The sequence below is a fragment of the Podarcis muralis genome, chromosome 9 (assembly GCF_964188315.1).
Source record: "Podarcis muralis chromosome 9, rPodMur119.hap1.1, whole genome shotgun sequence".
Classification (NCBI taxonomy): Eukaryota; Metazoa; Chordata; class Lepidosauria; order Squamata; family Lacertidae; genus Podarcis; species Podarcis muralis.
Genome location: NC_135663.1, coordinates 40198333 through 40222278, shown reverse-complemented (window position 1 = coordinate 40222278; position 23946 = coordinate 40198333). Strand labels below are relative to the sequence as shown.

The 23946-nt window shown below is 45.4% G+C and overlaps 2 protein-coding genes across 7 annotated transcripts in view; one reads left to right on the top strand and one right to left on the bottom strand.

Moving 5' to 3' along the window:
- TRIM2 (tripartite motif containing 2) overlaps nt 1-23946 on the bottom strand; it is a 62520-nt gene that overhangs the window by 24451 nt on the left and 14123 nt on the right. The window contains exon 1 of one of the 6 annotated variants that reach the window (XM_077934100.1): nt 19191-19595. The exons of 3 other annotated variants lie outside the window; for them this stretch is intronic. Coding sequence is in view for 1 of the 3 variants with exons in the window: in XM_077934101.1 (XP_077790227.1) it covers nt 2462-2465 (4 nt within the window). In the remaining 2 variants the exon portion in view is untranslated. Of the gene's footprint in view, nt 1-2461; nt 2771-19190; nt 19596-23946 lie in introns of those variants that run through there. 2 more of the 6 variants (XM_077934101.1, XM_077934097.1) reach the window with 2 other exon arrangements.
- On the top strand, nt 14519-16140 carry LOC144328873 (syncytin-1-like). The gene has a single exon (XM_077934095.1). It carries the CDS (start codon nt 14526-14528, stop codon nt 15921-15923), a length of 1398 nt encoding a protein of 465 aa, XP_077790221.1. The 5' UTR covers nt 14519-14525; the 3' UTR covers nt 15924-16140.

Sequence of the window (23946 nt, the reverse complement as noted above, 5' to 3'; positions counted from 1 at the left end):
AGGGTCACAGGTTAGCAAGGGGAAACCACATATGCCACTCTGAGCTATTGGAAGAACAAGATAGAAATGGAATGAATTTTTTTTTGCCTGTGCACAGAAACCAACACCTTTTACTATTTCCTTCTTCCTAAGTCACATTCAGGTTTTGTTTTAGCTGCAGTTGAAAATCTTGAGTAGGGCAATGAATGGATGCACATGCACCAGCCACACCCCCAAAGTCCCCATTGAGTCAGCTTTTGACCTTTCCACAATCAGCTTCACCATACAGCGTAGGTTTTCATGCACATTCAACTGAATTACTTAGGAGCCTTCCTCCAGGGAACCCTGAGAACATAGAGCTACTGATTAGAAGGATGCTTTTAAGCACACACACCCAAACATGCCCAGAATCCTCTTTCAGACTTGAATGGATTTGACTGGGTGGAGACGTTCAAACTGTTCAAGTCTAGTGACTAGGGTGTTTGTTAATGTCTTGTTCTTATTACACAAAGAGGATATTATATTAGGCCTCCTACTATGCTGCTGTTGGGGTCTGCGAATGTTCTGATACCCAAGGCCCAGTCCAGATAAGATTTATACATACTTAGTCATGTATGTAAAAGAAGGAAGATAAAAGACAAAAGAGTTACAAGTGTTGCTTTGTTCTCTGGGCAAGGAACTCTAAAAGGTTCCCACATCCCCACTTAAATTTCTACCGGATAGCCCCCTCCTAAGCATGTTTAACAAATAATAATAAGTTCAGCCTGGTTAATGGGGTTTACTCCCAAGTAAATAGGTGTAAGAATACAGAAAGTGAGTTGCTAATAGCTACACAATGGCTGCATCCTCCAAACAGGGTGTGTGAGAGAAGCCATGAGCTCAAACACTCCTTCCTGCCCTGACACATGTGGCTTAATAGGAAACTTCCAGGTCTAATCAAACCATAATTGTGCATCTTATCAACGCTACAAAAATATGGTTTGAGCAAGCTCTGGTTTGGAGGATCATCTGAATGCAGTGAGTGAGACCATGGATTGCACAAACTAGAACCCATGTCTCCTTGTCCCAAGTCTTTCTACTGTCTATAACAGGTTGGTTCTTTGCTGAAACTCATCTTAATGAACTTCATATAATAAAGCAGGTAAGTTTTATGTTCAGAACACAAGTTATTTTTCCGGATGTTGCACAGATTCACCTGAAAAGCACATATTGTATATAATGTAGTATGTTGCAGTGGTGGAATAGATTTGGTTTGAAAGGGCTCTGTAACAAGGAAGGTTTATAAACTGTGCTAAAAATTTAGTGTAAAGCTATAAAAAGACAAGCTGTTATCGTTAAGTTGGGAAGCAAGTTCTTTTCATCCATTTTTAAGACAGGCAGAAGGGATGACACGTGCACTCTCTGGATGAACAAACCTACAAAAATTCTCACCACTGACTAAATAAATGCCTCCAGAGAAAACAAAAAACCAAATCCAGAGTTCAAGCTTTAAATACCTAGCAGCTTTTGATGAGAGATCAATCCTTGCATCAAGCAGCCTCTCAGAAAAATGACATCATCATCATCATTCCTTCTTGCAGGTTTCTAATTATAAAAGATGTACAAAGCAGTGCCCAATTTCTAATCAAAATGGTCTTTAAGAAACACAGCATATGCATGTGCACATATTGCAAGAACACTAATAGTAAGTGTATATCAAGAGAGAAAGAAGGGAAGAAAGAAATCAGTAGTGTGTGCAGCCACACCCATCTGAAACAAAACTCCTAATAAAATAAACCATTTTGAGCTTTAAAAAGAAATATTTTATTGAGTTTTAATAAACATGCTTATCTCAGAATTATGGCTTTACACAATGAAAGTATAAAGAAGATTGAGGGCAGCCTGTTCAATAGGTATAGGATTTTCAAATAAAGGCAGTGCTCCACCCAACCAGAGCTGTGATTAGACTCTGAAAGATCAGACTGAATCGCCTGCGACTTATCAATGGTGAGCACAACCCAGAGGGTCTAAGCCATGCATTATGAATGAATAGGTTTCCAGTAGCAACGTTTGCAATGGAACTCGCAAGCTCCAGAACTGCAGGCAAGGGTGGGACTCCTGCTATATAAATGTTGCTTCAAAGACAGGATAAGCTATAGGTAGAATTACTCAAGCCCAGCACGGCAAACCCAAACCAGAGAGACAAGGCTATAAAAACAGTCTGTTATATTCAAATGATTATTCATCATCATCATCATCATCATCATCATGAAGTAAGACTATCTTGTACATATGCACACGCCCCTCCACGTTTTTGCTTTCTCACATTGTTTTTAAAACCATCTTGCTCACATATGGTTTAAATAACTTTTCTAGCCTTAAAAGCATGCATCATCATCATCATTATGTAAAGCAAGGAGCTGCAATGGGGGATGGGAGCAAAAAGGCATAACGTTACTAGCCACCAGGCACAATACTGAACAAACAAATGCTCGAGACGTACCCATCTTCACGAAAAGGAGCTTAAATCAATGCACTGCCAAGTGAAAAAAGGGAAAAGCCTTTCCAGGATGGAGTTGTGTCCTGCAGTCGTCCAAATGAGCCAACCATAATTACAGTGATGTATCACATCTGAAAGCCTCACGTGTGGAACTCTTAGAGAATTCCTGTTAGCCGTTACTAGAGACGCAGCAGCGTTATTTTCTTGCTTAAGCTAACAATGCTCCACCACTCCATAGAGACAATCCTGGAAGTAATAAAAGGAGGCCCAGCCAAGCAGTCATTAATTTCCCTCCCCCCACTCTCCAGGACACTGACAAAGTGGGAGACCCCCCCACCACACACCCCTGAAAGGATTCCAGCCAATCAATCTTTATTTAGTACATCTTTCTCACTCAACCCGTAGCTGAAAGACTGCAGCAAACCGTGCAAGGGATTGTGGGATAGGGATGCAGCATAGAGCTGCAATGAGATTCGCCGGGTGGATTTTTTTTCTTCTTCCTCTTTTCTAGTCAGCAATCAGCTGTTTCAGGGCTCAGATGCTGGATATGGTCTATATGGAATGCTATGACAGGATTAGCAGGCAGGGAAAGCTACCATTCTGGTTCGGCAGCAAAAAACACACGTAAGTATTTTTCTCTCAACACTGAAGTATAGATCCAGTACTGATGCTCTGATTCAACACACATTTATTAGGAAGGAAGTGTTATTGGTTTTTAATGGGATGTAATCAATGAAAATGAGAGAGGGAGAAATCTCTAATCGGCCTCTCCCTGTTGGTCATATTTTTATGTCATGACCCCCGTGTTTAATGTGATAATCCTTTTGTATCTGTTTAATGTGTAATGCGCAGAATGAGATGAGGTCACCAATCTGCCCCAAAGTGTACTAAGTTTCTAAGTACCAGAACCATCCCCTGAAATCACCTATAATTCTCAACTCAGAGAAAGCAAATAAGATTTGAGTCTATTCAACTTCATCATAAAGTTGTTGTTGTTGTTATATTATTATTATTATTATTATTATTATTATTATTATTAAGTTATGCACAGGTTGCCTCATCTCAGGACCCCAAATTTAAGCAGCCTAATTTGAACACAAAGTATTTGCCAATTATAAAAAACAACAACATTTTTTTAAAGTTCCTTTTGGCAAGTACTCAACCAAATTGAGCAAGGAAAACAGAAACAGTGAGTTGTATCCAAGGCTATATGAAATTTCAAGAATGAAGAGGGACTTTCATTTCCTCCCCTGCTTTTGTGCATTTCAGATTTGCTTCCCCAATTTCTAGCCTGTGGGTCTAATGAGGTATGGCATAGGTCCTGATTTGTCCCATGAGGCAGTTTTCCTGAAAGCTGTGGCACTAGGTGAGAGGGTGGTTAGGAGATGGCTACAAAGTTGGGAGATTAAAATGAGCTCCCAATTGTTCTCTTGTAAGCGACACTCACTGACAGCAAATTCCAATGGGAACTCCCTCACACATGGGTAGGCAAACTAAGGATCCAGCCCAATCGCCTTCTAAATCCGGCCTGTGGACAGTCCGGGAATCAGCGTGTTTTTTACATGAGTAAATGTGTGCTTTTATTTAAAATGCATCTCTGGGTTATTTGTGGGGCATAGGAATTTGTTCTTTTTTTCTTTCTTTTTTTCAAAATACAGTCCGGCCTCCCACAAATAACCCACAAATAACACATTCTTTCATTTATTTAGCAGGCACAATTATAATTATTGACATTATACAGTGGATGCTTGGGTTGCGAACGTGATCTGTGCAGGAGGCACATTCACAACCCGCAGCATTCGCAACCCGCAGTGCCACGTCTGCGCACGCGCGGGTCGCAATCCGGCACTTCTGTGCATGCACAAAGCACAATTTAGTAAGTAACCCATTCCAGTACTCCCGGGTTCGATGCAGTGCGCAACCTGAAAACACGCAACCTGAAGCGTCTGTAAGCCGAGGTATGTCTGTATTAGTGACTATGTTCTAGCTCCAAAGAAAAAAGAAATGAAACCACACACCCCACAACCACCAATGCATATACACTGATTGTTTAGGCATGCTTTTCTCAAGCTTAGGGATTTGCCTTCCTGCAGGAGGACTCTGTTGGAATACTGAACGTGCTTTGCATCCCACACAACTAGTGGGGATTCCAGAAGCATATGGCTAGTGAGAGCTAATCCCATTTAGAGTTACACCATCAACTTGGGTGATGAGCTGGGTGCACAGATCAGGAAAGAAAGTTGCTATGTCAAGATTGAACAGACCATTCACAATAAGAGTTTCTATTCCTAAAGCTGGGGGAGAGGAAGAGGGTTATTAAAAAATCTCCCTCCTGCCCTATTCCTTCCAGCAATATTCAGCAATCTTCCTATCTTTGCGAATTATTTGTGGACATACCAAACAGTGAAGCATCCCGTGAGGCAGAAAATCATTGCATAAAGTTTGAAACACCAAATTTTGGCATGGTAGCAAGACTCGTGTGGCCTTGTTTTGTAAAGCATTTTGAGTTGCCTAATGACATATGCTATGACCCAAAATACCCAGGATGCTAGGTAATGCAGTCACTTGATAGTACTGAGAGTTCAAAGAACAGTTCTTTGAGTAGCATACTACCAAGTAGAATATAAGGGTTGGGAAAATTCTTCTTCTTTGGCGATCACTCGTAGCCAAGTAAGATTGTCTTCCATAAACACGGTTTTAACAATGAGTCCGTAAGTGACTGTGGAGGCCAATTCTGGATCCACTCGTCCTTCCACAGTGGGGACATTGGTTTCTGGGTGGGAGTTGATCACGGTGTGGATTTGACAAGCACGTTTCTCCCTTGCGTCCTGAGTTTGAGTGTCTTCAAAGCCCATGACACCTTTGGTAAAGGCTGCTCTCCAACTGGAGCACTCGCAGGCAATCTTAATTTGGACCCATGTCAAAGACCAAATAATTTTCAGTACGTGTTACATTAGTGCTCTGGAACTTTCAAAAACAGCAAGGCACAATGAACTAGTTAAGGCAACCCAGATTTCAACGTTACGGCAAAAGGCCAACAGCAGTCATTAAAAATAGGACTCTTCCACTCCACTCCACATGAATGAGAGCCAACCCACCTCCCAGATGAAAACTGATACCATTAGCAAACAAGCAGCCCGAAGCTACACTACGTGTCACAATTCTAAGGTTAGGCACACACTTTCTGTTTTTGCTTACTGGGTCTGTAAACTACTTCAGAGGCTAGGTCAGCAAACAAGGTAAAAGCAACAACTGTTTAGTTTCTCAATAAAGCAAAATCTAACTAGTTCTCTCTATACATATCTTATGTATGGATATAAAATAACCAGAATAGGTAGTTATGCCAATTATATAGGCTCCAATTCAGAGTCCAAAGTGAGATGAAGAAGAAGAAATAAACCAGGAGGTAATTATATATATATTATGCTCTGTCATTGTGATACATGATAGTATAACATTGACAAACCATAGCATTCATTCGTGGAACAGGAGACTATTTTAATAGCAAAAAGGACGCATGGGATAATTTGTCTACAACTGGTATATTGCTCACAAACCATCACCACTATGAAGCTGACAGGCAGGATGATGCAGCAGGAAATTCAAAGTGAATTCCATGCTGCAGGTTGGAATTAAAAGGTGACTCCTGAAAAGGCAGGCGATTACTTGACATTCAGGTAGCTTCCAACTCTACAATTCTCCAATTTGTTTTCCTGTCATGGAAAACCAGGGCAGACTATGAGCCTTTTGTCATCTGATGCCTCCCATGACATTAGAGCATCAAAGAAAGCATCATGCTTGCTTGTTTATAAACTCACCCAAGTAATAAAACCAGCAGCTGGGACAGGAAGTTCTAGATACATCCTGCATATTTTGTATGTCCTGAGATTAGCCCTCGTCTTAATTTAGCTATGCTTAAAGACAACACACTGCAATAGATACACAAAAATACAGTGCTCACTCACCCAGTGTAACAATTCCTAACGCAATGCCAAGTACTACTCAGAAGGCTTTGGCACTTTTCTTCGCTTTAGATGGCTTAGCATTAGAGTCTGAGGATTCCAGGTTTAAATTAAGGCATTTGCTTTTTACTGTATTTGCCTTCACATCCACTGGGTTATTCATCATAACCACCTAGGACTCTGAATCTAACAGGTTTGGTTTACGTACTTATTCCAGAAACCTCTGTGTGATTGGGACTAGCAGAGTGAATGCTGGGGGTTCCTCTTCCTTTCACATGGAGACGCACTCCAACCTCCTCTGTGCCCAAGTGTGTGCAAATGTCAAAGACAGGATACAATTTCTGTACTATGTTAAGTGAAAGACAAAATAGGCTTAATCTCTGTATTTATGCCACCATATTGCTTGATTTTTCATAAAGTTTGTTGTTGCAAAAATGTAAACCTGGCCAATAATTTTGTGAATGCTGTATTGTTCTTGTATCAGTTATTATGCCAGCTCTTCCAATCACATTTTAAAGTATTTCACTAGTAAGTAAAATGGAGATGAATTGGGCTAAAAGGGAGATAATGTGGGAAAATCTCAGTTTTAATAGTGCAACACTAACCTAGTACTGTGGTGGCGCTGTGGGTTAAACTGAAGGGAGAGGGGAACGGTTAATCATTAATATTATCTACACATAGTAAATTCCGGCACTCTGCTAGGATGGTTACACAAGCTCAAACTCAAAAATGCAGTTATTTGCAAAGTCTAAATCAGACAGGTCAGGAGGCCGTTTCCTGTCTAACCAGCTATCTGAAACTGCTGATGTTAGCTACAGGTCAGAAGGTCGTTCCTTGCCTAGCCAAAAACTGCTGTCAACTAAAAACCACTAGCAAGATGTTTCCTGCTTTGCTTCTGCTTTAAGTAATGCTTAGCTAGCAAAAGAAGACACGTGTACAAGGAGGTGGGAGGGGGTGCTTACTGAACAGACAAAATGCTTAACCAGCAGAGGAAGTGCTTAGCTAGCAGCCTTAGCCAGCAAATATAGATGTGCCATATAAGGAATAAGTTGAAAACTTGCCAGCTGATTGGGGAAGTTTTGGGGGGAGGTCTGGGAGGTGGGTAAATACTCTAAAGTATAAGAAGGCTTGCAGATGCGTATTGCTTTACAGTCAGATTTCAGAAACTATATTCTGCTGGCTGTCTCTGTGCACAGATTTGCAATAAAACTCTTTTCTCCAAAGAAGAAACTTTCCTGGAATTTTTTATTCTCTTCTCGGTCCTGGGGACGCGGGTAAGCAATCCTCTGGCAAAGTAAAGGGCCTAAGCCTACAGCTTGGTGCGTTGGCCGGGAAATTGCCCCACCCCAGGGGGGGCCGGGAAGAGCCAGGCTCGACCAGGTGAACAGCTCGGACCGGAGGTTGCAGGCTTCAGCGCGCACCCTACAGATTCGTGGGGGAAACCGGCCACACCGCTCCTGAGTAGGGACCTCGGTCGAGGGAGGAAAGAGGACTGGCCAGGAGGGAATCCGCAGCGGAAAACGGTAAGCCCAAGGGAAAGGGCGTGGGCCCCCAAGGAAAAGGGGGGGCGAGGTCTGATCAAGCCTCACCTGGTTGTGCAGAGGGCCGCCAGTAAGGTTGGGTATAAGGGAAACAGAGGGGAGAACTGGCTGATTACAGTAGTGTGCCGCCAGTAAGGTTGGGTAAAAGGGAAACAGAGGGAAAATTATTTTGATGTGTTTGGTGTGTTACATGTTGGAATTATATTGGTGTGTTTTGTATGTTGTGTGGTGCATGTCAAGATACTCTAGTGACTGAATTGTCAAGTGTGGGTCGGGGCTCAGCGTTCCCCTTGGCCGAGCGATTGCAGGGTTGTGCATTTTCTGTCAGGGAGACCTCGGCAGATCACAATCTGTATCGTGTGGAGTGTGAAAGAATTTACAATCGGATTAGGTGCAGAGTATCTGAAAAATGGGGTCTGGGGCAAGCCAATGTAGCCCTCTGGAATGTTTTTTAAAGAACTGGAAAGCGGCCACAAAGCATGATGATTGGGGAATCAAATTGCGAAAACAGAGAATGAGGACATTATGTGAAGTTGACTGGCCCGCACAAACTAATTGGCCATCAGGAGGAAGCTTTGATTTGCAACTAATCAGCCCATTATATCAGAACATATTGAATGTCCACCCCGACCAAATCCCTTACATTTCTACTTGGAAAATCAATGTAGAAAAGAATCCACCGTGGTTGAAAGCCTGCCAAGGCGACGCCCCACGAAATACAATTTGTACAGTTCGACCGGCAGGGAAGGCAGAAAAGCCCCCGGTGATACAAGATCCAGAAGATGAGGAGGGGGGAATCACCAAACCGCCACCACCCTATGCTCCACCAACTGCCCCTCTAGCAATTCCCCCAGGCCCAGGTCCCCAAGCACCGGGAGGAGCTAGCCCCCAGCCTGAACCCCCCAAGGCTGATGAATCAGAAGAGGAAGAAGAGGATGATGAGGAATTTGTAAAGGGATTGGTTGAGTTAGCAAAGAAGGGAAGAGAGTGGACTCAGTATCAGTCTTTGAGATTGCAACAGTATGTACAACCCTATGCGGAAAAAGTGGATGTTAGCCCCCACGTGTTGGCTGCAGCAGGATGCTCCTCAACACAAGGGAAGAAATGGCAGAAGGAATGGATAGAAGCAGCAACCAGGGCAGCCTTCCATAAGTCCCATGAGGCACAGAAAAAGGGTGGGGTCGGAGTAATGCCCCTCCGAAGGGTTTATGACCCACCGGGACCTCCAGGGCCTGGTGGGGCGGAGGCACCACGGACCTACACGGTCCAGCATATACCCTTTTCAAGTGCAGATGTTTGTAATTGGAGAAATCAAAATCCTTCCTTTGAGGAGAACCCAGCTAAAATTATAAAATTGTTTGAAGGGATTTTTAAAACCTATAATCCCACTTTTGATGATGTGCAGTATTTGATGGATGCGCTGCTAACCACAGAAGAAACTAGGCGAATCCATGTTGAAGCTCGAGTACACATGAGAGCACAGGGAACACCGGATCCAGACATTATAATAGGATACCCTGATAGTACACCGAATTGGAATTATCAGACTGCTGATGGCCAGAAAACCCTCACTACCTACCGCCAGAACGTGTTAAATGGTATGAGGAGGGCAGCCAGGAAACCCACCAACTTTGTGAAGGTCAGAGAGGTAGTGCAGGGGAATGAAGAGGCCCCAGGGGCTTACCTGGAACGCCTGAAGGAAGCCTACCGTCAGTATACTCCTGTAGACCCAGATGAGGCTGCCAACGCCCTTATTGTAAAGGCTGCTTTTGTAGCTCAGGCAGCGCCCGATGTCCGCCGAAAAATTCAAAAACACGAGGGGTTCATAGGCCACACCCTTGAGTGGATGTTAGAACTGGCTCAAACCACTTACAATCAGAGGGAAGAAGAGGAACAAAAGAAAAAGGAGAAGTATCAAGCAAAGAAGTTGATGGCATTACAGGCCACCGCACCCATCCCTCAGAAAAGAGGAAGTGCCCGGGGAGGAGGGCAAGGCCGCCTGGGGAGGAATCAGTGCGCCATCTGCCGGCAGGAAGGGCACTGGAAAGGAGAATGCCCACAGGCCCACTTAGGAGGGAGAGGACGAGGAGAACGAGCCCCAGGCCCAACCCCCAGGGGACCTGGACAGGAACTGAGACCTTGGTCATCGACAAATGCCAGCAGGGGTAGAGGACGTGGACAGGGACCTCCCTGGTACCCCTCAGCCCAAAGGCAGCCCGGCATGATGAGCCTGAAGGAGGAGGAAGAATACTAGGACAGACCGGGCCCAGCTGCTTTAGGTTCCCGTGAGCCCATGGTCAAAATACAAACAGGGAACCAAACTATCCCCTTTATGGTTGACACAGGAGCCGCCCACTCTGTTTTGCCCATGCCAGTGTCCAAGCCCACCAAGCAAACAATTAACATAATAGGAGCCACAGGGAAATCACAAAGAGCCCCCTTCTTGCAATCTGTTGCCTGTCGCCTGGGCGGCCAAGTAGTCCAACACAAGTTTTTATATATACCAGAGTGTCCCATCCCATTATTGGGCCGAGACCTGCTATCAAAATTGCAAGCCCAGATTTCCTTTCAACCGACAGGAGAAGTGACAATGACTACAGGGCAAGCAGGCGAGTTCTCCTTAGAGGTACCCTTAAGGGAACACTGGCGCTTAATGATGGTAAAAGAAGAGGAGGGGATTATCCCAGAAGACCTCCTGCAAAAGGTTAACCCTGGTGTATGGGCAGAAGGCAACCCGCCCGGAATGGCAAAGAACATCCCACCTATAATAGTCAAGCCCAAACCGTTCGCCAACCCTGTGGCTGTGAACCAGTACCCTATCCCCCGGCGAGCTGCAGAAGGAGTATGGGTACATTTGGAACGGTTACTTCGCCATGGCATCCTGAGGCAGTGTCAATCTCAGTGGAACACCCCACTCTTGCCGGTGAAGAAGGAAGATAACTCGTATCGCCCGGTCCAAGACCTTAGATTAGTTAACCAAGCCGTGGAAACCCTCCACCCCAATGTGCCCAATCCTTACACGCTGTTGAGTTTAATACCTCCTACTGCCTGCTATTTCACGGTACTGGACTTGAAGGATGCATTCTTCTGCTGCCGTCTGGCAGAGGAAAGTCAGCCCCTGTTTGCATTTCAATGGATGGATCCAGGAACAGGCACCAAGGTGCAATATACGTGGACAAGGCTTCCACAAGGCTTCAAGAATTCTCCAACCCTTTTTGGGGTTGCATTGGCCTCGGACCTGTCTAGCTTCCCCACCAGCCCACACAGGATTCTGTTGCAGTACGCAGATGACCTTCTTTTGGCCTGTTCAGACGAGGACACGTGTATGGAAGCCACCAAGGACTTGTTAAATCATCTGGCTGAAGCAGGATACCGAGTATCTAAGAAAAAGGCCCAAATATGCCAACCCATCGTAAAATACCTTGGATTTGATATATCCCATCAGCGACGGACCCTAAGGGAAGAAAGGAAGCAAGCCATCATCCAGATTCCAGAGCCAAAGAATCGCAGGGAACTTCGTGGTTTTTTGGGCTCGGCAGGATTCTGTAGAATATGGATACCAAACTACAGCACAATTGCCAAGCCTCTGCATGAATCAACCAGAGGAACTGAAAAGGACCCCTTTGTGTGGAAGGAAGAGCAACAACAGGCCTTCAAGGATCTGAAAAGGGCATTGCAGCAGGCACCAGCGCTGGGCATCCCAAATCCTGAAAAGCCTTTCTCCCTGTTTGTGGATGAAGACCAGGGAACAGCAAAGGGAGTGCTATGCCAAAAATTGGGAAGTTGGCAGCAGCCCGTGGCATACCTATCTGAGCGCCTGACGCCTACAGAACAAGGCTTACCGCCGTGCATGAGAGCAGTTGTGGAAGTAGCCACCCTATTGAACAAAGCAGACAAATTTACTTTTGGCCAAGACACTGTTTGTGTGACCCCGCATGCAGTCCCAGCTCTGCTTGACATGAAGGGCACCTATTTCCTCTCCCAAGCAAAAATGAGAAAGTGCCAGATGTTATTGTTGCACCCACGTTTGAAGTTCCAGGTCACCACCGCCCTCAACCCAGCTACCCTGTTGCCGGTAGGAGAAGGTGAGGAGCAGACGCACGACTGCATTGAAGTAATGGACGAAGTATATTCCAGCAGGCCTGATCTCAAAGACGAAGCAGACCCCCACTGGCTTTCATGGTTTGTGGATGGAAGCAGCTTTGTCGAGGCTGGGCAGCGAAAAGCAGGCTATGCAGTGGTAGCCCTGGACGACCAGGTGGTCGAAGCAAAGTCACTCCCGCCTGGAACATCGGCCCAGCTGGCAGAACTAACTGCACTTACCAGAGCCCTGAGCCTGGCAAAGGGACAGAAGATAAACATCTATACTGATTCTAAGTATGCATTCCTGACCTTACACGCCCATGGAGCCTTATGGAAAGAGAGAGGTTTGCTTACCTCCAGAGGAAGCCAGGTGGCCCACCCACAAGCCTTGTTGAACCTTCTGGATGCTGTATGGGAGCCCGAAGCAGTAGCGGTTATCCATTGTTATGGACACACAACTGGACCAGGGGAAGTGGCCAGAGGAAATCGATTGGCAGACAAAGTGGCCAAGGAAGCAGCCCGGGAACTGGCCCCAGCTCCAATCATTGGAGCACTGGTCCCAGAAGAGATTTTAAGCACCGCTGACAAGCCAGCTTACACGAAGCAGGAAAGGGACACTGCAGACGCCCAGGAACTGACATTGACCAAAGAAGGATGGTACCTTACCCCTGATGACAGGATATGGATTCCAGAGTCTCTTTCGCGGCAAATAATTCAGAGGTACCATGATTCAACCCACATAGGACCCGATGCTACAACCAAGCAGCTGGAAAAATGCTTCTATATAGCCCACCTCTACCAACTGGCAGCCCAGATTTCCAGAAAATGCCTGCTGTGTCAAAAGAATAATCCCAGAGCCGGACCACTGGCTCCCCCAGGAATTCAGCACAGTGGAACGGCACCTATGGAAGATCTTGTCGTGGACTTTACTGAATTACCCCGTTGTGGACTGCACCGCTACCTGCTGGTAGCAGTGTGCACCTACACCGGATGGGTCGAAGCATGGCCCACAAAGACTGAAAAGGCATTTGAAGTAACCAGGTGCCTGCTTAGGGAAATCATCCCTCGCTATGGATTGCCAAGGTCCATAGGATCTGATAATGGACCAGCATTTGTTCATGCAGTCCTACAGGGGCTGGCAAAAGCGCTCCAGATCAACTGGAAGCTGCATACTGCTTATAGACCCCAGAGTTCTGGAAAAGTAGAGAGAATGAACAGAACTCTAAAGAATCAGCTGTCCAAGCTGACACAGGAAACCGGGTCTAATTGGGTGGCCATGTTGCCCTTGGCATTACTCAGGGTCCGCAGTCTTCCGTCAAAACGGACCCACTTGTCACCTTTTGAAGTTCTGTTTGGGAGACCAGTCCCATATGTTAGAATGTTAAATCCGTATGTTAGCCAAGATGTGCAACTGAATAATTATGTACAGTCACTCTCCCGAGTTCTTTCTTATCTCAACAGGTGGACCCAGGCTCGCACCCCATGTGTGTTAACTGAACCGTTCCATCAGTTCGAGCCAGGTGACGAAGTGTGGGTGAAAGACTGGCAGCGAGCCCCCCTACAGCCCTGCTGGAGGGGACCATACACCGTGCTACTCTCTACTCCTACTGCTGTGAAGGTTGCCGGCATCACCCCGTGGGTCCACCATACTCGAGTGAAGAAAGCCATCTCGGATTGGACAGTAACTCCAGATCCAGAGAACTCCCTTCGGCTGACCATCTCCAGACGCCTGGCAGACGACCGCTCTGCTGATATCACACCGGAAGCTGATATCTCAACGCACAGCTGAAGAATTGGATGGGAAGGGCGCCCGCGGGCAGCGTCCCCAACTCCGTGCCGGGACTAATCCAGGAAGTTCACCAGGACATTTAATATTTCCATAAGGACTTTCTCTTTTCTTTTTGTTATCTGCTCTATGTCCCACAGCCCTGACCCCACTGAGCCATACCGCCCTTATTGGCCTGCTAGCCTCTGCTACGACTGGTTCGTCTTGCCGGTGGTAAGAGATGGCGTGCTCTTTGGCTATTGGAAACTGGGGATTGATGAGATAGCCGTATTGAAACACCCCACTGCCCCGTTGTGGCTCCTCTCCCACACCACTGTCCAACAAGCGTGGATAGTGCTCATACGGGAAGTTGCAGAGACGCTCGAAATCTATCGAGTTCTGGACCGCTTTTGCTGTTGTGGGAGGGTAATCAACTGTTATCTGGGAGGTAGAGCATTGTACCAACCTCATTTGATAGACCAGGTCCTACTCTTAATCCAGGCGATAGATGGGACGGAACCTATCTTAATGCAAGTATTGCAGGGGTGGGAGCCTTAACCAGGTGTGCATTGAAATTGCTAAACAAGTGGTTCAATCCACCCATCAGGGTTAGCAGAAAAGTTGACCCACGTAGTAGGAGCATCAGCTCACCAGTGGACTCTCATCCTTGAGGCTCAACAGGTAGTCAGGCACAAATATCAGTGAGCTCTTCAACAATGAGCACACCCCCTGAATATTGGTGGGAGGAACCATGGAAGGATTGGGGTTGGTGGATAGGGGTTATCTCAACCGCTCTTGTCATATGGATGTGTGTTTTCTTTTGCTGGCATGAGCGTCACCGATTTTGTGGGAGGGAACAACCAGCCCCCATCCCCTTGACCCTTCTGGTACTAGCCCTACTTGGGTTGGGTCTGGGAGATGACTCACATATACGGAAAACCGGCCGGTCAGAGCCCTATCATCAGATTTGGAGTAATAATACCTATGTTAGAGATATAGATCGTTTCTCTTCTATGCTTAATCTTTCTGAATGTTGGGTTTGTATGCATATCCCTCCTCAATTTAAGAAGCCTGGCATACTACTGCATAGTATTCCAATAAATGAGTCATTTAGAATTAGTAATCTTATGTCAGATGGTCGCACCTATTCACCCCCAGTGTTTCTGTCACTCATGGAACAGGCACCTCGTTGTCTCCGTTTCAATCATAACAGCAGCAATTTTTTAGGTCACTATCCATATTGCAATTGGACTTATGAGTATATTAATGGATCTTCCTGCTTCCAAAAAGGTACTTCCATTTATGATGCTATGTGTGTCGATTTTTATACTTGGTTTACCTGGATGACGGCGCGCAGCAGATCTAACTGCCTGCTCCAGTCTGATTTGTGGTTGCTCTGCGGCACAAGAGCCTACAAAGAAATCCCCTCTGCCTTTTCTGGAACCTGTACTTTAGGAGTAGTCGTACCCCTGGTGTATAAGATGGATAAGCTCCCAACAGTCCGTCTGCGTAACAAAAGGGACGCAAAATCACCTATTAACCAGTATACCGGCACAGCCATCTCTAGGTCCCTTCTACCCCCTTTGGGTGTAGCCATGAATTACCGGGATCTGCATAGATTGGCAAACTGGACCGAGGCTTTGTTTAACTCCACCATCTCGGCCTTGAAGGCAATTAATAAGGAAATGTCAGAGATAAGGGAGGTAGTCCTTCAAAATCGTTACGCTTTGGATGTAGTCCTTGCCTCTAAGGGCGGAGTTTGTGCCTTAATTCATTCCCATTGCTGCATGTACATTTCAGACCAGTCAGCAAATATTTCAGCCACCATCAACCACATGGAAACAATGATAGCTGAAAACCCGCTGAAAGCCACAGGGAGTGATGCATGGGGTTGGATGTATTCCTGGCTCCCTGATGGCAGTTGGCTCAGGAATGTTATAGTATTATTAGCAGGACCGCTATTAATCCTTTTGCTTCTTTGCCTCTGTATCCCCTGCTTATTGCAATGCTTGCAGCAAATGATGCAAAGACTCCTGTCACGGAAGCTAGGACCCACAGTCATCGCTGTGATGAGGGAGTATAGGCCCATACCCCAGAACGAACCTAAGTATTAGGTTGTTCAGAAGAAGAGGAGGGAGTGAAGGGAGAGGGGAACGGTTAATCATTAATATTATCTACACATAGTAAATTCCGGCACTCTGCTAGGATGGTTACACAAGCTCAAACTCAAAAATGCAGTTATTTGCAAAGTCTAAATCAGACAGGTCAGGAGGCCGTTTCCTGTCTAACCAGCTATCTGAAACTGCTGATGTTAGCTACAGGTCAGAAGGTCGTTCCTTGCCTAGCCAAAAACTGCTGTCAACTAAAAACCACTAGCAAGATGTTTCCTGCTTTGCTTCTGCTTTAAGTAATGCTTAGCTAGCAAAAGAAGACACGTGTACAAGGAGGTGGGAGGGGGTGCTTACTGAACAGACAAAATGCTTAACCAGCAGAGGAAGTGCTTAGCTAGCAGCCTTAGCCAGCAAATATAGATGTGCCATATAAGGAATAAGTTGAAAACTTGCCAGCTGATTGGGGAAGTTTTGGGGGGAGGTCTGGGAGGTGGGTAAATACTCTAAAGTATAAGAAGGCTTGCAGATGCGTATTGCTTTACAGTCAGATTTCAGAAACTATATTCTGCTGGCTGTCTCTGTGCACAGATTTGCAATAAAACTCTTTTCTCCAAAGAAGAAACTTTCCTGGAATTTTTTATTCTCTTCTCGGTCCTGGGGACGCGGGTAAGCAATCCTCTGGCAAAGTAAAGGGCCTAAGCCTACAAAACCACAGAGCCTAGGACTTGCTGATCAGAAGGTTGGCAGTTCGAATCCCCGTGACGGGGTGAGTGCCCATTGTTCAGTCCCTGCTCCTGCCAACCTAGCAGTTCGAAAGCACGTCAAAGTGCAAGTAGATAAATAGGTACTGCTCCGGCGGGAAGGTAAACGGAGTTTCCGTGTGCTGCTCTGGTTCGCCAGAAGCAGCTTAGTCATGCTGGCCAAAGACCCGGAAACTGTATGCCGGCTCCCTTGGCCAATAAAGTGAGATGAGCGCCGCAACCCCAGAGTTGGTCAAGACTGGACCTAATGGTCAGGGGTCCCTTTACCTTTAACCTAGTACTGTATACTGTACTGAAAAGGACTAGTAAGTTTAATGCAACTTGCAGCAATTGGGAATAGTGTGACTCACTTCTGAGCAAGCATGCAAAGTATAGCACAGTCAGGCCCAGTTCACACACATTACTTGGTGTGGAGATGGCTGCAATGCCACTATTCCCAATCAGTTGCCAAAAGGGATCTTACACACAAGGTGGCTGAACAGGATTCCAATTTTTGTCCTTACCAATGCAAAGTAATCTCTACTCCCCACTTGCCTTTCCCAGCCAGGCAAGGAGAGGAATATACCAACATGGATGCAGTGCCATAGCTACCAGGGGGGTGGGGAATAGTGGAGTTCTTTGCCCTGAGTGAATCCTCCAGAGGGGCATCATTGAGGCTCCCAGCCAGTATGTGTGTGTGCAAATGCATGGGGGGGGATGTGCCAAACTGGGTGAAATAAAGCCTAGTTTTGTCCCTGATGGACACCACTGTTTGAAGGCATGCTAATCCCATGGCCAGTGCACTTTGCCTTGCCATAAAACTCCCAGTTTTCCTTCAACCTTTGGAGCTGGGAAGGTTGTGGGGATCACCACACAACTGCCAGTGCAGCTTCCACCTACTTCTGCACCTTCAAAGTTGGGGGGGGGAGCTGCAGATTTACTGAAGCCTGACCATTAGACTTGACCCTTAAGTTAACCCCATTCATGTGACACATGGTCTTCAGTGGGAGGGGAGAAGCCAGGGGCGTCGCAAGGGGGTGGGGGCACAGTCCGCCCCAGATTTTCGCGATTGGCGTGATTGATGTTGTGAAAATCTGCCTACTGATCGTGCAAATACGCCCAGCGATCAGCCTGGCACCCCCCCTCCTGGCAGGTGGCGCTCACATCCCCGGCGGGCAGTTTTATGCGGTCAGTGGTCAGATTTTTGCGATCGGTGGGCATTGCTGACACACCCAGCAGGCAGTGCTTGTACCCCCAGCTGGCGGCACTGACACAGTTTTATGTGATCGTTGTACGCTCCCTAAAAAAAAGGCCAACAACTTTTGGGGCATTCTCCCTAAAAAAAGCTCAAAAATTGCAATGTGGGGGGGGGACAAAAAAAACCACACTGGGTACCACCTGACCTTGCTATGCCTCTGGGAGCAGCAGCCATGATACAGCAGCTGCCATTGAGCTGAAAACAGTATCTGGAGTAGGCCTCACTCCCTATTAAATGTGCATAAATAGACCTTTGCATAAATAGACCTTCCTGAAACCATCCAACCCCACCCCATGTTTAATTCTCTTCTAGTAACTTGGGCTTTCAGTGTGTGCACTGAAAGTAAGAAACCAAAAGTGATTTCCAAAGTTGTGTAAACAGGAGAAGCAGACTGTGATAAAATAGAATAGGGCAGACTGTGATAAGCCTATCCACCTCCTAGTTTGGTTCCCAAGGATGGGTAATTATTTGGCATGATAAAAGGAAGCATTCCTGTGATAAGTGATTGCATAGCAATGCACCACAGTAGTTTCACACATTTTTTATAGCAAGCAATAATGACACTCGTCATAACAATCGCTTAACCTTTACATCTGGCTGGATAAGACAGCTCCACCCCCCACTGCAATCTCAAATGAGCCTAGTTTTCTAAAGGCCTAGTCTTTGTAAGTTGCTTATAAGTTTACATTTTGGCTAAACAAAAAAATTGCAGAGTTTTTTTTCTTAAAAAACCTCACAGGTCCCTAGTACATTACAAATTATATTAACTGTTAATTGTGAATATCAGAAACTTGGGGATTCTCACTCACTGACTTCCCCTGATTCAAGTATTGTCAACATTCAATGAATGCCAACATTTTCCAGTTGCCATCTGCAATAATATTACTGCTTGTACAATAAGGTTAACGCAATTAATTAATTTACAAATGTCATTAAGACTATGTAATGTGCTCACAGATTTTTTTTAAAAAAAACCTCTGATCCAAACACATGAGAACACCAAAACCTTCTTTCCCCACCTCTCTCTGTTATTTCCATCATGTATGCCTATAATCCTATTATGTGCTTATCATTTGAGATCCAAACACCTAGCCTAAGTAATAAAGTGTTATTGAATAACTGTACAAAGACAAAAGCAGATCAAACACCTTTAAATAAAGTCACTACTTCCACACTCAGCAAACATGGAATCATTTCCTAACATTTAAAATGCAATAAACTTTTTTTAAAAAAAATAAAATAAAATCTTGCACTTCCAGTTTGCTGACTTACCTTATCCGTTGAACATCTTCTTTCCACCAAAACAAATAGAAGGGGGGTTACCACGCTTGGGTTTGATTTAAAAACACGCACAACAGGAAACAAGAAATGATGAACCAACTTAAAAAGAGTTGTTTAAAAGCAATCATGTTTTTTCTCCTGGAAAATTTGACTACATTCCTCTTCTAATAAAGACACTTTTCCACATTTCACAAGCAAGAAGCCTGGCATTGAGCCAGGATTTTTCTTAAAAATAAAATATCAGGAAGTATTTGTTTTCTTTCTCATGGCTCTTCCAGCTTACAGAGCATCCCACAATCTCTTCCGGCAGCCAGACAACTCCTGACATACAGAACTGGGCAAAAGTCCTTTTTCCTTTTTGTAACTGTCAAGCTGGTATTCTGTACTCTCAAGCTGCAGTGACTGAAATTCTAAAATAGATGTCCTGCAGGCAGAAAGCTATCAAAATGCCAGCTGTTGACCTCACACACGGCCAACACCCTCTCCTCCCAAAACAAACTTGGGGGGAGGGGCACTGTGCTCCTTCCCCCCTCCCTCTCCCTCCCTCCCTCCCTCTCTCATCTTTCACACTCCTGCATCAACACAGCAGAATTGCTGTTAAGAACACACTTCTGCTGAGATTTCTAACACTTCAACAGAAGCTTCGTAATGAAAATTAATGCAAGGAGTTGTAGTAAAACTTAACCAGTAAAAAAAATACAGCCAGTTAAGAACTTCCTTCCAAATACCATTGCTCCACTATTCCATGGTGGGCTATATGGAATGTTACGACATTATCTCAAAATTCTACAGATTAAAAGGCTGCCACCACTTTCGACGTGCACCAGTGATGTAGTGAAAATGGAAAAGGAGAAAAAGCAAACAATATGGTTAAAACTTATTTACTCAAGAGTTCTTCTAGGGGTAGAATTTATTGTGTTAAACATCCAGACCATTCACACACCAGTTCTTCGTGAACTATCAGGAACACAAAGGCACATTCTATCTGGTTGTCAGTAGAATTTCACAAGTTTAAGTACATGTCCGTTTCAAACCTGCATTTCCTTAAAAAGAAAACCACATTGTTTCAAAAGAAGACTGCATGTTTAGCTGGCTGCCAGGGAAATATACATGTATCTTAGAATTTCAGCAGTGCACCTTGAAAGCAGCATTAGATCTCACCAGTGCCAATGAATATATTCCTACAACCAGATCCAATACAGATCCACAGCCGGTCTCCAGTTTTGTATCAGTATGCAAGTCTCTGTGCCTGGCAAACCATGCTTGGGGAGGGGCGGGAGGGAACTGAAAGAACAAATGAAATTCATGCCGAGAGGGATCAAGTGCATGCATGGCCTACACACCACGTTTCAAACTGGTCAAAATGCCAGGATGACAGAAGCTTACTCAGAAAGCTAAATCCCGCACACCCTCCAGCCCGGCTCCAGCTGACCTGATTCATAGTCTGATGTAATCACAGAGGAGAGAGTGAAGCTTGCAAACCCCACATCCCCCTAGCTGCAGATCATACAATTCACTGCAATGACACCAGCTGACCCAGGTGGGGCGTTAGGACTGTCACAGGCTGCCCTGTCACAATATTATTCCTTCCAGCTGGCCTGGCACATGCAGACTCAACATAATTGTGCAGAATTTTGACACAGTACAGTCAGTTTCTAAGTGGAGATTTGCATGCAGATGTGCAGAAAGCGACCAAACAGGACACACACACACACACAGACACAGAAAGTGAAGCATGTCCACTTTCAAGCCAGACAGGGGCTTCGTGCAGATCTTTGTGCTGCCATCTGCTAGTCCAAACCGCAGATCACGGACTGGCAGAATAAACACAGGTGGCCCGGCTCAAATCAGCAACTGTAGCTCAAAGCCCATCAGATTAGTTTGCATTCCAACCCCTCCCGATTTAACTCTACAGCACCAAATTAGCGCATTATCTGTCATCTGAGTGCAGTAGTGAAACTGGAAGCAAACAATGGCTTTGCACACACCCTCAGCGCAGTTCTGAGTGAGGCCAGGATTAGCTTTTCCTAACTTTATATACTCAAACCACAAGTCATGAGAGCTATCCTTGTTATTTGCCATGCTTTCCTATTTTTCATCTGAAGAGCCCAATTCACACATACACATAAACAGCACCCCATCACACCATTACTCTTACAGCACCATCCACTAGACATTTACTCAAAAGTAAGCCATTTAGTTCTGTGAGTCTTCCGCCTAAGAACCTGGGTACAGAATTGCAGCGTCATTGATTCTCAGAGTCTGAACACAGGAAGTGCTTTCATTGAAAAGTACTGTCTTCAAGATATTATGAGGCAATATGGAAGCCCTCCAAGATGATGTCTGATTTATGAGAGTCTTATTACACATCATCAGTTGATAGTCAACGAAGACTGGGTAGGCACGTTCTTAACTATGTGCCCAGACATAATCAAGTTTTTAAAAATTATAAGCTATACTCTTTTATGCCTTGAACACTATTCTAAATATAGCTCACACAACTGCAGATTATTCTAGTGAAAGAAAATCTCTCTTGCCAATCCTAAATATCACCAAGGAGCAGAGAAAAGGACAGGAGACGATAAAGAGGAAGGAAGGGTAAGGATAAAGGCATTCCTCCCTGGGCTGCCAACTCATCCTTGACAGGGTAGCGATAACTTAGAAGTCGGGTTATAAGTCATTCACATTGATCAGACCGTCCAGAGTTCTGTTTGGATACCTGGAAGATGTCAAACTACAGATGTTGGGTTGGATCAGAGGATCACTCTTAGTGCATCCTATTCTAAGGAATGAAGTGTGTGTGTGTGTGTGTGTGTGTGTGTGTGTGTGTGTGTGTGTATAAATTTGGTTATATGAGCCACTAGCAGTTTCTGATTACAGTATGTACAACAAAAGCTTGCTGAAAGCAGCCATGACTTCAATAAAAGGATATAAAGGAAATAGGCTTTCTTTTCTGACCTCCAGCTGGGCATGATGCAGCAGCTTCGGTTGCTAATGTGGGAAGGATTTTCATCCCAACTCGTTAGCATCATCATTTTATTAGTATGCCGCCTTTCCATAGTTAAAACCACACATGTCTCCACAGGCCAAAAGGATTGTAATCAATATAAAAGTGAAAGCAGCTTTAAGGGGCAAATACACTTGGCTGACTTACTCCTGACAGACACCACAGAGAACATCTTTAAAAGGGTACTCCTTTTGACTAAGAAAAGTACTCTCCACCCAGCACACCCTCACACTGACACTGGGAACCCAGAAAAGTAGGCAACACTTTGGTGCCAGTGCTGCAGAGGTGACACAGAGAATTGCAGGAGATGGAAGAAGAAGAAGAGAAGAGTTTGGATTTGATATCCCGCCTTATCACTACCCGAAGGAGTCTCAAAGCGGCTAATATTCTCCTTTCCCTTCCTCCCCCACAACAAACACTCTGAGGTGAGTGGGGCTGAGAGACTTCAGAGAAGTGTGACTAGCCCAAGGTCACCCAGCAGCTGCATGTGTAGGAGCGGTTACGCGAACCTGGTTCCCCAGATTACGAGACTACTGCTCTTAATCACTACACCACACTGGCTTTCAGTTGATATTTTCCTCCAAAGCTTCAAGACAGGGGTGCCTAGGTGCCCTTCAAATACTTTGGACCCCAACACCCGTCAGCCTCTGCCACTGTGGCCAAAAGTCAGCAAAGGTGGGAACTGTTCTCCAAAACATCTAGAAGGCATCACATTGCCTACCCCTGCTTTAGGGCCTTCTATCAGATTAGCAGAGAGAGAGAGGTGTGCTTTAGGCAAATTTCCCAGGTGATATGTAGACCAATTTTTGCATTTCCCACATGTACTAAATTGTGATAGTAAAGGTAAAGGGACCCCTGACCATTAGGTCCAGTCGTGGCAGACTCTGGGGTTGCGGCACTCATCTCGCTTTATTGGCCGAGGGAGCTGGCGTACAGCTTCCGGGTCATGCGGCCAGCAGGACTAAGCCACTTCTGGCAAACGAGAGCAATGCACGGAAACACCGCTTACCTTCCCGCCGGGGCAGTACCTATTTATCTACTTGCACTTTGAAGTGCTTTTGAACTGCTAGGTTGGCAGGAGCAGGGACCGAGCAACGGGAGCTCACCCCGTCGTGGGGATTTGAGCCGCCGACCTTCTGATCAGCAAGTCCTAGGCTCTGTGGTTTAACCCACAGCGCCACCCGCGTCCCACTAAATTGTGATAGCCACTTTCTATTAACAATGTTGACATTCCAGGCTAAAAGATACTAAAAAAAGATGTTTATTTATTTAAGAACAGAAAAGTGTACAGGTTTATTTGCTGGTGTGCTAACAAATAGGACTGCTGCCAATGAATTTTGAAACGATTCTTGTCAGATTCTCTTCCCCTAGGCCTGTCTCCATTCTTGTCAGTATAAATGTTTAAATACAAGCTGTAGTAGCTGCCGCAGTTACAGATGGCAGACACAGAGAAAGCTCTGGTTCAAGTGGCAAAGACAGCAGGACTAGATTAGGGTCAGAAACATGTGGCTCTACAGCTGTTGTTGGACCCCAGCTCCCATCAGCCTACGGTGGTCAAGCATAATGAGAATTGAGTCCAGCAACATCTGGATGGCTGCAGAATGCCCATTCCTGCTTCAGAGGGAAAGGAACCTGGGAAATATATGTAACTTATGGTAATATGTTTCTTGGAGGAAAAATATTGTGACATGTATTAAATATTCCAACAGCTATTCCAAAAATATTCCAACAAATATTGGC

What these genes read in the sequence shown, in the direction of transcription:
- LOC144328873 (XM_077934095.1), top strand. Translation starts at nt 14,526, where the DNA reads ATGAGCACACCCCCTGAATATTGGTGGGAGGAACCATGGAAGGATTGG.